Source organism: Macrotis lagotis, chromosome 4 (genome assembly GCF_037893015.1).
Source record: "Macrotis lagotis isolate mMagLag1 chromosome 4, bilby.v1.9.chrom.fasta, whole genome shotgun sequence".
Lineage (NCBI taxonomy): Eukaryota > Metazoa > Chordata > Mammalia > Peramelemorphia > Peramelidae > Macrotis > Macrotis lagotis.
In genome coordinates, this window is record NC_133661.1 from 209,977,693 (window position 1) to 209,992,812 (window position 15,120).

At 31.8% G+C, this 15,120-nt stretch overlaps 1 protein-coding gene across 4 annotated transcripts in view; it reads right to left on the reverse strand.

Moving 5' to 3' along the window:
• The window catches only part of ARHGAP5 (Rho GTPase activating protein 5), a 93,193-nt gene that overhangs the window by 18,604 nt on the left and 59,469 nt on the right, over window positions 1–15,120 (reverse strand). For 2 of the 4 annotated variants that reach the window (XM_074235352.1, XM_074235351.1), the window contains exon 3: window positions 14,665–14,812. The exons of 1 other annotated variant lie outside the window; for it this stretch is intronic. In XM_074235352.1, coding sequence (XP_074091453.1) covers window positions 14,665–14,812 — 148 coding nt within the window. The remainder of the gene's footprint in view (window positions 1–14,664; window positions 14,813–15,120) is intronic. One more of the 4 variants, XM_074235353.1, reaches the window with a different exon arrangement.

Genomic DNA, 15,120 nt, shown 5'->3' on the forward strand with positions numbered 1-15,120 from the left:
CTAGGATCTGATTGGAGGATAATTTAATTTAAAATTCTGTGTAATTTCTAATACTCTAGTCTGATAAAAGTATTAGACAATTTTTTTATTCTAAAGCTGCTAGAAATCAAAGCCCCATTTTAAAGAAATGAAGAAAACCAGGTACTGCTCTACATATGAGCACGGAAGTTAGCATTTTTTAATTCTTCAGGATAGCATAGGGACCTAAAACATTACTCTCAACTTACATGTTCTTATTCTAAACTTCAAGCAATAGACAATATTCTTATAAATCTTCATCAAGCTTTTATATTCATCTTCCATCATCTGTTCTTGCCTCTATATTACATAGTTATTTTTAATTCTCTGTTAAATTGATATAATGTTTTCTTCTTCTTCTTCTTCTTCTTCTTCTTCTTCTTCTTCTTCTTCTTCTTCTTCTTCTTCTTCTTCTTCTTCTTCTTCTTCTTCTTCTTCTTCTTCTTCTTCTTCTTCTTCTTCTTCTTCTTCTTTTTGCAAAGCAATCCAGGTCAAGTGATTTCCCCAGGGTGACATAATAGGTGTTAAATGTCTGAGGCTGGATTTGAACTGAGGTCCTTCTGCCTCTAGGGCCAGTGCTCCACCACTGAGCCATATAGCTGCCCTAATAGTATTATAAAGCTTCTATAACTTGCTATAGTACTTCTAACAACATTTTATTTAAAATGTTTTCAGTGATATTCTTTAGTGAAATTAGTTTAGTGAAATATGGTTCTCTTCTATGTCATCCAGATACAATATGATATTGGACTATATTAATTTCATAAAGAATGAGTAAATATGCCTATTTAATCACTGAGTTTTTTTTAAGTAGCATAAATATTTGTCTTTAAGGGTTTGACTGAATTCATTTGTAAATCTCTGTAGACTGGCCAAAATTCTTGTATTATTTCTTATAACAGCACTTATTACTTTTAATGAATCCTGATTTCATGACAGATGGATTGGCTTTACATTAGTTTTGTGTAACATGTCTTCAGTCCTTAGTTATATAAAACTCACACATTCTTGGTCTCCACTTCAATGTGATCAGGATTGAGTCAAGCACAGTCTCATTCTCCTTTGTAAAGTGGGAATAATAGCAACAAATTCACCTCAAAACAATATATAAATACTATTACTGTCATTTATTATAGGGCAGTCCAAAATGCAGCCCCCCTTGTGGGTTTACTAAATGCTTTAGTAAATGAAGCCAAACTGATACAGAGTTCTCACTAAAATGGCAAATCAAAATATATTGACTATTGTTTCAATATAAACTTTTAAAAGTAGGATTGGGCAGCCCTGTTTTATTGTATTAAAGAAGGGTAATCCTATGCTTTCTAGTGTTAACAGAAATAGTTATCAGATTTTGTTAAAAGTCTTTTCATCAATTTTTATTATTTTATCTTACTGTAATTTTTAAAAATATAAATAGTCTTTATGTTGAACCATTCCTGCAGTCAAGAAAAACCAAATGCAATCCACTCAAGAAAAATATTAACTATCAGGAAACTGGTATGCAGGTTAAGACTGAATTTATACTTAGCAGAAATCAGATTGAATCACTATCAAAAGAGAATAGCAAAGTTACTAGGAAAGCCAAATCTTGAAATACAATGCCTCTTTTTCTAAATGTAGGAGAATGGGAGAATGTACTCAGCATGAAATCTTTTTTTTCCCCCTTAACCTTAAGAAGTCCTTCTTTCCCTATGGTTTTAATTAGTTAAATCATTTCTTGCTGCTTTCAGATAGCAGAGTAAGATGCTATAAACTCCCAATTCTTCTGTTTTAAAGAGGAAGTTAAACCAAGGTTCAGAGGTATTGAATAATTTGTCCAGGTACAATGTCTGAAGATTAAAGTTTAACTTTTTCTACGTATGCAAAATATTACTATAGATAACAAACTATAAGCTATGAGGTTTATTTCCTTGTAGATATTCTTAAGCAGAGTTACTGATACAAACTGATATCCTAACACAGAATAGAAGAAATTTCAACAGTAAGAATAACCCACAATTCAAAAAACACAATAACTATCAGGAAAAAGGACTCATTTCATAAACTATTTTGTCAGATACTTGATTACCAAACAAAGGGATTAATTCCCAAGTTGTCAGAAAAATGGGGTTAATAGAAAGAAAATACTAAATAAAAAATAGGACATGAAGGTATTTGGCTCAGATCAAAAAGGCAGAGATACTAGAGTGGTTTGCCATTTCCTTCTCCACAGCAAACATAAACAAGTGATATTAAAATCCTTTCCTATTTTAACAAAAGAGAAAGAGGTGAAGTGTACAAAACATTGATGAATCTGAACCTGAAGGAATTTGACACCAAGGGTGAAAAGAGACTCCAGAGATGAAATAAACACATTTTAAATGTTCAGAAATTTGACAAGTCAGCTCTGTTTACCTTTAACTGACAGGAAGCAAACAAAAGCTACAATTAATAAATTTTTTGTAGTTAATACTAGCAGGTTTGCTTTCCCTGAAAAATACACACACACACTCTAATGTTACCTTATAACAACTCCTCATTTCTATACACACCTTTAGGATTAAGAAGGTACTTCATTTGTATAGGACTCCTTGAATTAGAGCTAATTTACTCTGAAAATTGCTCTGCAAGCTATAGTCTCATTGTACTGCATGAGGAACTGAGACTTTAAGTACTTTTCCAAGGATCACATAGTCAGAAGGTGTTACAGGATGGGTTAAACCTGGGTCAACCTTTCTCCAAAGTCAGCTTTCTGTAGGTAATACCATGCTTTGTTAAAATTAGATTTCTCTTCAAGAGAAAAAAATGAACTAAAATGCATTTTTATTTAAACAAATTTGACATTGCTGAGAAACAAGTTGGAAAATAAAAAAAAGTTATTTTAAAACTCATAGTATAGATCTTAGTATAAGTATAGAAATTTCAAGTATTAAAGAAAAAAATGAAACACAAAAAATAAAAATGAAACCCAATAAAAAGAAAACACCTAAAACTCTTTTTGTCAGAAAATCATAAAACTGATTCATTAATTAAATTACATAAAAGTCTATCTCCCCAAATAAAGAACCTACATAAATTATCTCAAACTAAGAAAATATGCCACTGGCCAATTCTATCATTTGGCTATACCTCCTTTGATCCAAATACTATTAGCTCAAAAACTTGGGAGAAAACATCTACAAAGGTTAACACCACAATAACTTAAGTCCATTTATAATTTGATGACTAATTTCTTTCTAAAAATCTTTAGAACCAATTTCTCAGTTTATCCAATACTTTTCCCACTTCATTCCCAGTTCCCCCATCCTTATGGACAAAATCCATCAAAACTATTAGTAACAGCCTTTCCATAATACCAATTATAATACACTTGAAAATAGGAGCAAGCAAAACTAGGGTTTTATTCCCTCCCTCTTCATTTCTAAGATCTTAGGGACCAGCATTTCCTCACTGCTTCCTTTTTTCCTCAATTGTCAGTCATAACTTACCTCAGTCATTCTATCCTTCCATATTAACTCTGTCCATTATTTTAGCTATACTTCTATTAACAATCTAGAAGAAATCATCTACAAACTGTGGAAAAAACATGGATTTTAAGTCAGAGTACCTTGATTTAAATCCTATCACTGCAACTTACCACCAGTATGAGGTAAATCACTTCACCTTTTCTAGGTCTCTTCTCTTCTACATACTAAATCAAGCAGTCTCAGTCAGTCAGTCAGTTAGCATTTAATAAGTGCCTACTATTTACAAACTACAATGCAAACCACAGGGATGCAAAGAAAGTCAATAGAGTCCTTGTTCTCAAGGGACTCAATCTAATAAGGCAAAAAATTGTATTCAATAAACAGTATCAACTGGAGGCAACTTTACAGGGAAGAAACTAAGAATGAGAAGGAATGGTCAAAGCTTCTTCTTACAGGAGGTAGAATATTAGTTGAGACTTAGAGAAAGGAGGGGAAGTTAAGAAGTAGAGATGAAGAAGGAGGGATCAAAACCTTAATTTTTCTTACTCCTATTTTCAAATGTGTAATAATTGTTATTATGGAAAGGCAGTTACTAAATGAACATATTATTGCCAAAGTTCCTTTAGAAATTAAAGACTGATCCTACCTAGTATTCAAAATGTTGTGAAGAAAGCAACTGAAAACAATTTAAAATTCTTACTTTTTTCTTTTAGGCCAAGTAAAACAAGTTTTTTTTAATTTTTTTTTTTTTTTGCAAGGCAAATGGGGTTAAAGTGGCTTGCCCAAGGCCACACAGCTAGTAAAAAATATTTTTTTAAATAATTTTTACAGAAAAAGAAAACAACACTTAAGAATGTTGCTTTTCTTCAACGATGACAAAAGTTGACTGACACCATCTCAAAATAAATTGAATGTTAGACTCCTTAATTCTAGGACATCTTTTAGCTTTAACAGTCAATTTTAAAAACCAAAACTTTTAAAAATAAAATTTGTAGACTGTATAACTAACTACACACTGTAGAAAATGTTTGATTCTTCACCATGCCTATATATGCCTTTCATGTAGCAAATGCTTGGTAAATACTACTTTGTTATCTTAAGGGGTTATTTAAAAGAAATGGAAATTATAACTGCATATGAAAAAGTAAAAAACAAAAATTTATTTCAGGCAATAATGGATCATATTATTGTGATATGATAATAGTCACTAGTTAAGGTTTTATAATGAAAAATACCTGTAAGTATGTATATGTGTGTATGTATGAGTATGAAAGATTCTATCTATTATAGTAACTATGGATAATTTTTGCCAACATCACACTTCCAAGATCCCCCCCCCAAAGTTCTAGGATCATTCAAGAATTTAAAAAACTACTCACCATATTCATTCTTAAATGATAAATATAGCAGTTCTAGCTATCTGAGAAGTAAGAATATATAATACCTGCCATTATCTTGGAGATTTATGCAGCTACTAAATTGCTATTTAAAATTCAACTCCATTTAACTTAAAATGAAGACTATCCTGCAGAAATATGGTTGCTAAAACACTGCCTTTCATTTCATCATTGGACATCAGTCATTCACAAGTCAGTCATATAGCTTCTACTTCTACTAAGTGTTCTAAAAATATATGTACCACTCTCAAATTGCCAAACCAAGACATAAGATTTAACTTTTTCTTTTGATACTATTGTAATAACTAATTTTAGATGTGGAAAGCAACAGATGTTTTGCTTTTTTGAAACAAAGAATTAAGCATAGCAATTTCAGTATCAATAATAATAATAATCTGCTGAACTGCAGATTATAGTCAATTTCAATCTCAGAAACACCAAACACAATAAAAATTTAATCCTAGACCATTAAGAAAATCAGAACATTTAATTTTGAGAGTTGGAAAAGAATTTCAGGAGAAAATAGGCAATGCTGTCAAATTTCTTTAATTGGAAATTTAAAAGAAATTTAAAAACTTGCTATCTTATATGAATTTGTTACATGTAACTGAACAAAAATAAATATACTTGTATGGCTCTGTTAGCAAATGACTTAAGATCACAGAATCTCAAAACTTTTGACAAGTTTTAAGACACCTATTTCTTTCAAAACATACTGAATAGGCAACAGCTGAACTAAAAGTCCTAACTACAGAAAACTTGCTTCTTTAATTAAATGTGGATAATTAGACAACTAAATTTGTTGTGCTCACAAATCACTTGTGATATGATACATTTCTCTCCATGCTGAAGTTTCTAATTTTCTTTTATTCCTTTAGAACATAATATTGATTATTTATGATCCATATACAGAGGAAGTAGAGGTAAAAAAAATGATTGTACTTCAGACTTGGGATTTCATCAGTGTAAGGTAAGAGATTAGAGACAGAGAGGGACATTAAGATGATACTTGACCAATATATGAGAGGTAGAATTTGAACTCAGATCTTCATGACTAGAGTCTGGATGGTTTTTTATCCTCTAAAAATGTGATCTCTAACTCAAATAGAACTAGATCCTTGCAAGATGTATATTAAATTAGAAAAACACAAATTAACACTATCCATGCTGTACTGCAATTGTGTTTTTGTAAAATTATCTCCAAACACAGATTTCCCCCAACCCCACTTATTCAACAATAGGATATTTAATGTTATTTCCTCTTTTATGTGTCCATTCCCAAAACATTCCCAGACAGAGGCACAAATTATCACATGTCTTTCTTATAAAAGATTTTAGAGAAAAAAAATTTTTTTTAATCAAATCCTGGTACTTTCCCCAAAGGATTACAAAATGCTTGTGAGTGATAATTACTGTTTGCTGACTGAGTTAGCAGAATTTAGGTGAGCCAAGTAACTATCCTCCGGTTTAATTACTCTACTCCTCTTCTATCAATGGAGAAGCCAAAACAATTAGCATTGACATACAAACTCCATTCCTACACCTTTCAAATCTTTATTCATTTTCCTTCTCTGAACTCAAGCCATTAATTCCAATATTAACGCCCTCTCCAAAAGAAAATCCTTTAATGTCTAAACCGATAAATCAGTTATTTTCTTGCAAGTAAGACATAAGACTATTCTTGAATGCTAATTCTTATTTAGGAAAAGGGGAAAAAATAATAATTCTGAAAATGAAGTATACTCTGTAATCCTTTAAGTTTCAGCAATACTTTGAGCTATTACTTTCATCCCCATTTCTCAATAAGCTAATATAGTAAATTTTCTTCTTTCTCATCACTAGGGGTGTTTGTTCTAAGTAACCAAGTATTCTGAAAGAAAAAGCACTTATATGTTATAAGGGAATTAGCAATTTTTTAAAAAGTTTGCCAACATTCAGCACTATTAACTACTTAATAGGTGAAGGAGTTATTGATGTAGAAGGCACTTCAGTTTCCTTCTCATTAAGTTTACTATATGTCTATCCATGAATGCAAGTGGATAATTAAATATCCTTCCATGTTTCATTTTATAAATAAGCATAGTGCAATCACTTTAGACTTCTAGAAAAAAATGATTGAGAAGAAAATTAATTTCTTACAAATGACATCTAAAAATAAAAATTTTGAGGCTAGAGCAAATTATTCTATTGTGTAAAGTCACTGTACATGATACCCAATTGGTAAATTATGGCTCAATTTTATTATATCAATAAATAGATGAACAAAAAATGAAACAACACAAAATTTCTTTAACCACACAATTAGATTTCTTCATGTGAAAAGTAGGATTAATATAGTGTGGTACATTTGCTTGCTTCATAATGCTGTTTTGAGGATAAGCAAATTTAATATAAATTACTATTTTAATTACAGATTATATTTACTGTTATCCCAGGAGAGAGGGTGCTAATTTAGACTAGAGAATTTGTACTTAGAAAATTTCTATCACAGATAGCAAACTTCTTAGAGGTGAACTAAAAGTACAAGCAGGCAAATTACTTCATAGGATTGCAGACTGGAAGCCATCTAGTATAACACACAAAGTCACACTTTTACATACCAGGAAACTGAAGTTAGAAGAAATTAAGTGATTTTTCCAGGCTTTATTTTAAAGGAATCCTTCCATACTCCTAGTCATTAAAAACTCATACAATGGAGTTGACCTTCCTCTTATCTTTAAAAGTAAATAAAACAAGAATCTATTTCCAATTACATAAAAGGGGAAATAAGACTCGTTCTATCATAAGAAACTATATAGACTTATTTTGCAAATATTAAATTATTTAAATGCAAAAGTGCCTAAAATTCTCTTACATTCAATTTTTAAAAAAAATATTGTTTCCTTTTTCAGATAACTTTTTAACATTTAAAACCATTATCTAAACTAAAATGAAGTTTAAATATCATCTAGTCAAAATACAGATGAGGAAAGAGAACCATAAAAGGGAATGACTCAGGCAAGCACAATGCAAGAATTCCTGTCTTTTTCAGAAAAGCCTTAAATGAACTGATGCTGAGTGAAGTAAGCAGAACCAGAAAAACAACGCACACATTAAGAGCAACACAGTGCGATGAACAAATATGATGCACTCTCCTCTGCAGTACAATAATTAAAAGACAATTCAAAAGGACTTGTGATGGAAAATAACATCTACATCCTAAGAAAGAATTATGGAGTCTAAATGCAGACCAAAACATACGATTTTTCTTTTTAAAATTTTCTTTTATGCTTTATGTTTTTTCCCTGATTCATCTTTAACAACATGATTAATATGGAAATGTTTGCCATAGTTGCACATTCTCAAAGCATAATAAGTTTTCACAACTATAATCTTTGTTTTAGACTAATTTCTTAAGAGAGTACTCAGTCTTCACATTAGTTCACCTTGCCAAACTATTTAGAAATTAAGACTCCTAGATCTTAACCTAATGTTAATTACAAACTTAGGACAACAGGATGCTGGGAGACTGTCCTCCCAGGGAGAGACAAGAAGAAACCCAATAATACTGTCCAAGGACAATAGTCTTTTGAGGAATAGTTTTGGGTAGAGGTAGTGTGCAACTTTCATAGTTAGGTCACAAAGGAGATTAATGATTTTCCCCTATTCTATTTCCTCTATAAAAATCAATTCCTTTCCCAAGTCAGAGCAGTCTTTTCTTTTTTGAAACGGCCTTCACCTTAAGGTTTAGAGGTAAGATCTAAGAATAAAACTTTAAGATGTCTAATCCTGTATTTTCTGCCATTTTCTTTTAACCCTATATTTTTAAGGCTTTTACACTTTTAGGATTGACAACAGATATAAACCTCTATCAGATTACTTGCTGACAAGGAGATGGATTATGAAAAATGAATATTGAAAACTCTCTTTGCATATAGTCGGAATAATAAATTTAAATTATGTATATATATACATATATACATATACATATATATATATATATATATATATATGTATATGTACATGTTTAGGTTTTTGCAAGGCAAATGGGGTTAAGTGGCTTGCCCAAGGCCACACATCTAGGTAATTATTAAGTGTCTGAGGCCGCATTTGAACTCAGGTTCTCCTGACTCCAGGGCTGGTGCTCTATCCACTGCACCACCTAGCCACCCTAATTTAAAAAATATTATTAAAAAATCCCTGTCTTCTAATTTTTAGTTGGTGTTTTCCCCCTATGTTGAAACACTTTTTAGGTTGCTAGATAAAAGATTAATCAAGATTTCTTTTTTTTTTAGATTTTTTTTTTTTTTGCATAAGTGGCTTGCCCAAGGCCACACAGCTAGGTAATTATTAAGTGTCTGAGACCGGCAGGTACTCCTGACTCCAAGGCCGGTGCTTTATCCACTACCACCTGGCTGCCCCACTAATCAAGATTTCTAAACTAATTTTCTCACCAACTTTTTTGGCTTTAAATATGGATACAAACAGATGCCTAAAAAAAGGTAGCCCTCACCAAACTCTTTACCCTGGCTTTTTAATAATTCTTGTAATCAACAAAATTTTTACTGCTTCTTATATCCTATTAAGAGACAAATACTATTTTTATCTCTTCCTGTTACTCCCCTTGAAGAAACTAGGGATATTATTCATGATTTTTATAAGAAGAAACAGACTTCTGTAAAGTGTCAGATGGGGATGACTGAAACAATATTAAGGAAGGAGATGGTAAAGGACTAGGAGGAAAGAGGTTTCAATCCAGGAGAGAAAAAAATTTCACATACATTATCATTTTAACCTTAACATACTTGAGTTTTGAAGCAAAATAATTCAGGTTCTTTCAAAAGTCACACTGTTAAATGTTGAATCATAATGTCGTTCATCTAGTGAGAGCAGGTTGCAAGGAAAATAATAACCAGTTGAGCTGAAGTCATATAGAAAAGTTACATGCCCTTTTAATTTAAAAGAGAGACAAAGAAATGATGCTCAAAGAAACATCAACAATAACAAAAATCTAAAAATAAACAGTGGAAAGCTGTCCTGAGGCTGACTGTTTTAGAAGAGAGAAAAACATATTAGAAGGAAGAAAGCTTGCCTCTTGAAAGTCAGTCTGGACACCTTGTTCTAATAAATACCAGTAAGGGTTGAAAGTTGGTCGTGCAGTGAGAAAGAACGAATGGAGAGCCAGTTGCTACTGATAATTTAGATATTAAAAGAATGAAAAAGGTTTCTAACACTTTGGATATATGAAAAATTGAACAGGTTAAGAAAGTATTTCAACCTGTACCAGTGAAGAATAATACACTCCTGAAACAAACAAACAAACAAAAAAAAAAAACGAAACTCAACTACATCAAATTTCTTACTAGTTTCTGTCCATTAACATCACAAAATTTTGCCCTCAAGGATCTTACATTCCACTACAGATATAAAAAACAGGAAGGGAGAGAGCACAAACAAGGGATGTGAGAAAGGAAACCAGGAAAAGAAAAGAAAAAGCCTCCAGCAGGAGGTAAGACCTGAGCTGAGCATAAAGGGAAATATTCTGAGACTAGGCAGTTGATAAAGGTGTGTCTTCAAGGAATGGAAGATGGTTTGCGAGAATGTGCAGAAGCAGGACATATGTCAAGTGTGTGGTCCAAATGGGAGTGGTTGGAATGTAGTCCAGCATGGCTGGATTACAGATTGTGCAAAGAATTATATCAAAGAACAACTAAAAGGCAGGCATGAATCAGATGGTGTAGTGTCTTAAGTGAAAGACTCAGGAGTTTCAATTTTATTCCAGATGAAGTGGAAAACCTCTAAAGAGTTTTTGAAAAGGAGAATGATTATAGATTATGCTTTAAGGAACATATTTAAGCAGTTGTGAAGAACCCTGTTTTGTGTGGTGGGGAGAGGCTATCATACTACCAATATGCACAAGCTCAGCTTTCACCAAGGAAGACTGAATTACTACTGAAAAGGACCTTTCACATCCTACCTTTGCACCACTGCTCTCTTCAGAAGCAAAATGACAAAAAGCACACACTTTTGTATCCTTGATTTCATATTTATAAAGAAATACTTGCAAGGACCACATTCCAAAGCTGACTGGTTCAAGCAAAGGTGAAATGTGACTGTCCAGTCATTTGAATGTAGCAGGACTCATCTCCCTGGGCCTCAGTAACTGAGTACCATTAGAGAACAAAAAATATCCTTTCCTGGTCACAATGGTTCAGTCCTTTATACTTGAGGCTCTGCTACTGAGTTGTTTGCTTTATTTCTAAACATATATATTTTTGGGCTTCCAGAAAATTGGCCTTAATCCAGTGTATACCCTCACAGAGTATAACAAACAGTACTCATCTGCATCTGCATAGGAACTATGAGGTTCCTTATATTAACATCAATGGTTTAGATTCCTTGTATAGTGAAAACTTTTTACAAAGTTAAAAAATATAACAAGCAAGCAATAATATCACAATATAGTATAATAATATACAAATATCTGCTCTTTCTTTATCTCCTACACAGGTATGTTTCTTGTAATTAATTACATCTCACCCATGATCAAAGTTCAGAACACTTACTTATTTGGGCTATTTTGCTTATCATACAAAGTTGGAATGGAGAAGAGAGAGAAAGGAAGTGGGAAACCAGGAGAATTAAGAGGTATGTGTGTAGAGGGGGACGGATGAGAGATGTGGAGGTAGAATGAATAAGACCAGAGACTTGGTGATAAAGAGGAATGGGGGGAGGGGAGATGATGATGGAAGAGTAAGAAATGGTCACAAATTAATAAAAACTGAGAGAATGGTAGTACTTTTGGTAGAAGTAAAGGATATGGTGCACAGTATTTTTCTGAGAAAATTAATTTGGAAAACTTAAATCACTATATGCTGGGTTTGGCGAATCTGTAGAACATTTGAGAAGAGATGTCCAGAAAGTAATGTTCAATAGAGGTCTGGAGGGATACATATCTAGAATCATCTACATAGAAGTGACATCTGTATTCAAAGAAGCTGATGTGATCATTAAGTTAAAGACTAGAGGGGAAAAAAAAAAGAGAACCCAGAAGATAAAATATTCAATCAATCATTCAGTAAAATAATTTACCATGCAAAAAAAAAATTGGAGAATGAAAAAGAAAAAGAAAATAAGTAGTAGAAATAACAATGGAAAACAAACGCCAGGGAAGTAAAGAAATGAAAACAATACATGGAAATGGGTGGTCAAAAGTATCAAAAGCTTTGGTGAGGGGCAGCTAGGTCTTGCAGAGCACAGGCCCTGGAGTCAGGAGTACTTGAGTTCAAATCTGGCCTCAGACACTTAATAATTACCTAGCTGTGTGGCCTTGGGAAAGCCACTTAACCCCATTGCCTTGCAAAAAAAAAAAAGCTTTGATGAGATCTAACAGGATAAGTACAGAGAATGACCATCAGATTTAGTAATTAAGAGATTGATGATAATCTTGAAGAGGATACTAAAACTGGAATTGGAAGCAAAGGCAGATTACAAGGGTTTAGAAATGAATGAGTAATAAGAAAATAGAGAAAGATAATTTATAAGGTGTAAATATCTATTTGCAAGACAATTCATGCTGGATTTGAAAACTTGTTAACATGACTATAGTTTGTAAAGTTTTACATTCATAACTGAAATTCAGAAAGATCAATTAATTTGAAATCCCATTAAAAAGAAGAAAATGAATATTATTCATCTTTATCAAGAACCTTCAAAATGTGATTCCTGGACCCCTGGGGGTCCCTGTGATCCTTTGGGGGAAGGGGAATTCATAAAGTCAAAATCATTTTCATATCATTACTAAGATACTGTAACCCCATAAATATCTTTGTATATAATCTACCTAAACTAAAGTGTTTTGTGTAAAGGAATCTTAAGACCAAAAAAATTTAAGAACCTGTGACTTATTCTATAATAGAAATAGCCACTAGTATATACATACATTAACATTATTACAATACATGCAATAAGAATCAAAAACAAATCATTCCAGTGACTCTCAAATGACACCGGCAAGTTATATAATCAGGTTGTATAAATCTAATAAAGAATTGAATTTTATTTGGTCTTTGTAACCAAACTATTCAAGAAAGTATTCCAAACTTCATGTCTGAATAATAAAAGACCTTTTCAATTTAGCCATAAGAAAAACCTATCAAAATGTTAATTAATGACTATTTCTCATCTGAGTAATATTTAGAGTTCTCATTTCAACAACATTTAATAACAAAAGTAGGCAAGTGTAATTTAAAAAAACAAACCATTCAATCATTAATTTATTCCTTTAATAAAGAAAAGAAGAAATAGTAAAGTGAGGACATCATATTAAAAGGGCAAGTTTATTCCTTAGTAAGGCTAAACATACAAGGCAACAACATTTATTTGGTTATAACTGGAGGTATACATTGGGTGGGTACAGTGTTGGTAGTGATGGTTATTTCCAGTTGTTTTTCCATATACAAAAGAAAGACTAGGCCACAGAAATGCTCTGAAAGTCCTACCTTCACTAAAACCTTGTAATATAAGTAATCCTTAAAAATCAAAACCTTTTAAAATATTTAATTTTTTAAAAACAGAATGCTCATATATAAAGCAAGAGTAGAAAAGGAGGCTCACACATGAAACCAAGGATTTCTTTTATCTACCCTTTGTATACATAATAAATTCAGCATATTAAGCTGAGAGCTGTCCTATCTTTGTTTCTTCCTGAATTTCCTATGGTTCTGTAAATTTTTAAAAAACTATGACTATCTTTTTCCTTTTTATAATAAATAAAACATTTCTTTCCATAATTCTGTTTGGGAGAATTGGGATAGTGCTGATTATTGACATAATAATTTATTAGAACCAATTTTGACACCAATTAATTTTTAAAACCTAATTACTCCAAGACACCCCCCCCAAAAAAATAAAATAAACAAATAAAACACTCATAGCTGACTAGCATTACAAGCTTTACATTCACTTTTGAGAAAGAAACAGCATTTTGGATAGAAAGCTAGTCTCAAATTCCAAATACTTGATTTTAAGTACTGCCTCTGACAGATACTAGAAATGACTAAGTCAATTTTCCCAATAGAATAGTCTAGAGCTGTAAGTTGCAGAGTAGTTCCAGATCTAAATAAGTAGAGTTCCTCATCAGTTTCCCCACACCAATGAAATTACAGATCCTGACATTACATTCCCCCTCCTCAGCAAAATAACTAGAAAGGTACAAGCCTTTTGGGAAGATATTTAAGAGGTTTATATACTCCCCTAACAATACAACTAAAATCACAGCACTCTAGGACATGTAAATCTATAAATTACTACAAACTGGTTAAGAGTTTCTCATAGTTCTCTTAAAAAGAACTATTAAAAAAATTTAAGGAAAATGAACTTATATCAAGAACTAAAAGTCATCAGACAGTGAAAAATCCATTACTTGTTTCTTTGAATACTTCTAGTTTTCCATTCAAAAGCCAAAATACCTCTTGATTAAGCAAACAGCAGTATAATCTAAGACTTTGGAAACTATTTTTAATTCCAGGATAAAATACTTCAAATATCTTCATTAGTTCACTCAATAATTTTCTATGATACAAACATAAGCTCCAAAAGCAATATGAAAACAAATTATCTTTCAAATATCATCTATAGTTAATTTTTCTAAATACTTGTAGGGATTCAATTCTAAGTGAAAAGTATTGTACTACTTTCAAAATGCAAAGTTTTGGGACAAAAAAATGTTTGGATTATGAAGGCACTTAATTTTAATACAGGAGAGAAACAGTAGTTAAAAATAAAACAATCAAATTATTCTCAGTGTGACATTTCTAACCTACCTGTATCTTCAATAAATTCCACACATTTTTCAACGAACAGTGGTATAGGCTTCTCAGGTGAAACCAGATCCTGTAGGGGCATCCCAAAGTAATTACTTTCCCAATTCCTACGAGTTGGTGGATTGAAAGTCTTAGTTTTCTTTTTCTGCTACAATAAAACATATTAAAGTTACAATACTATTAACAACATCAGACCATTCAAAAATAATTCTATTAGTATTAGGCAATATAATATTTTTGGTCAAATGAGAAATGAAACAGTCTAGTTACATGACTTCATGACATCAAGAAAATGGAAATTACTTTTATATATTCAGGGTACCTTATAATTGTTGGGTGCACTGAAACTAAGTTATACTTCCTACCCAGAAAGAATTGATGGTATATATTCCTATTCTATTTCTATTTGAAAAGTAGCTTACAATATATTGTAGAGAACAGCAATCTCTACTGATA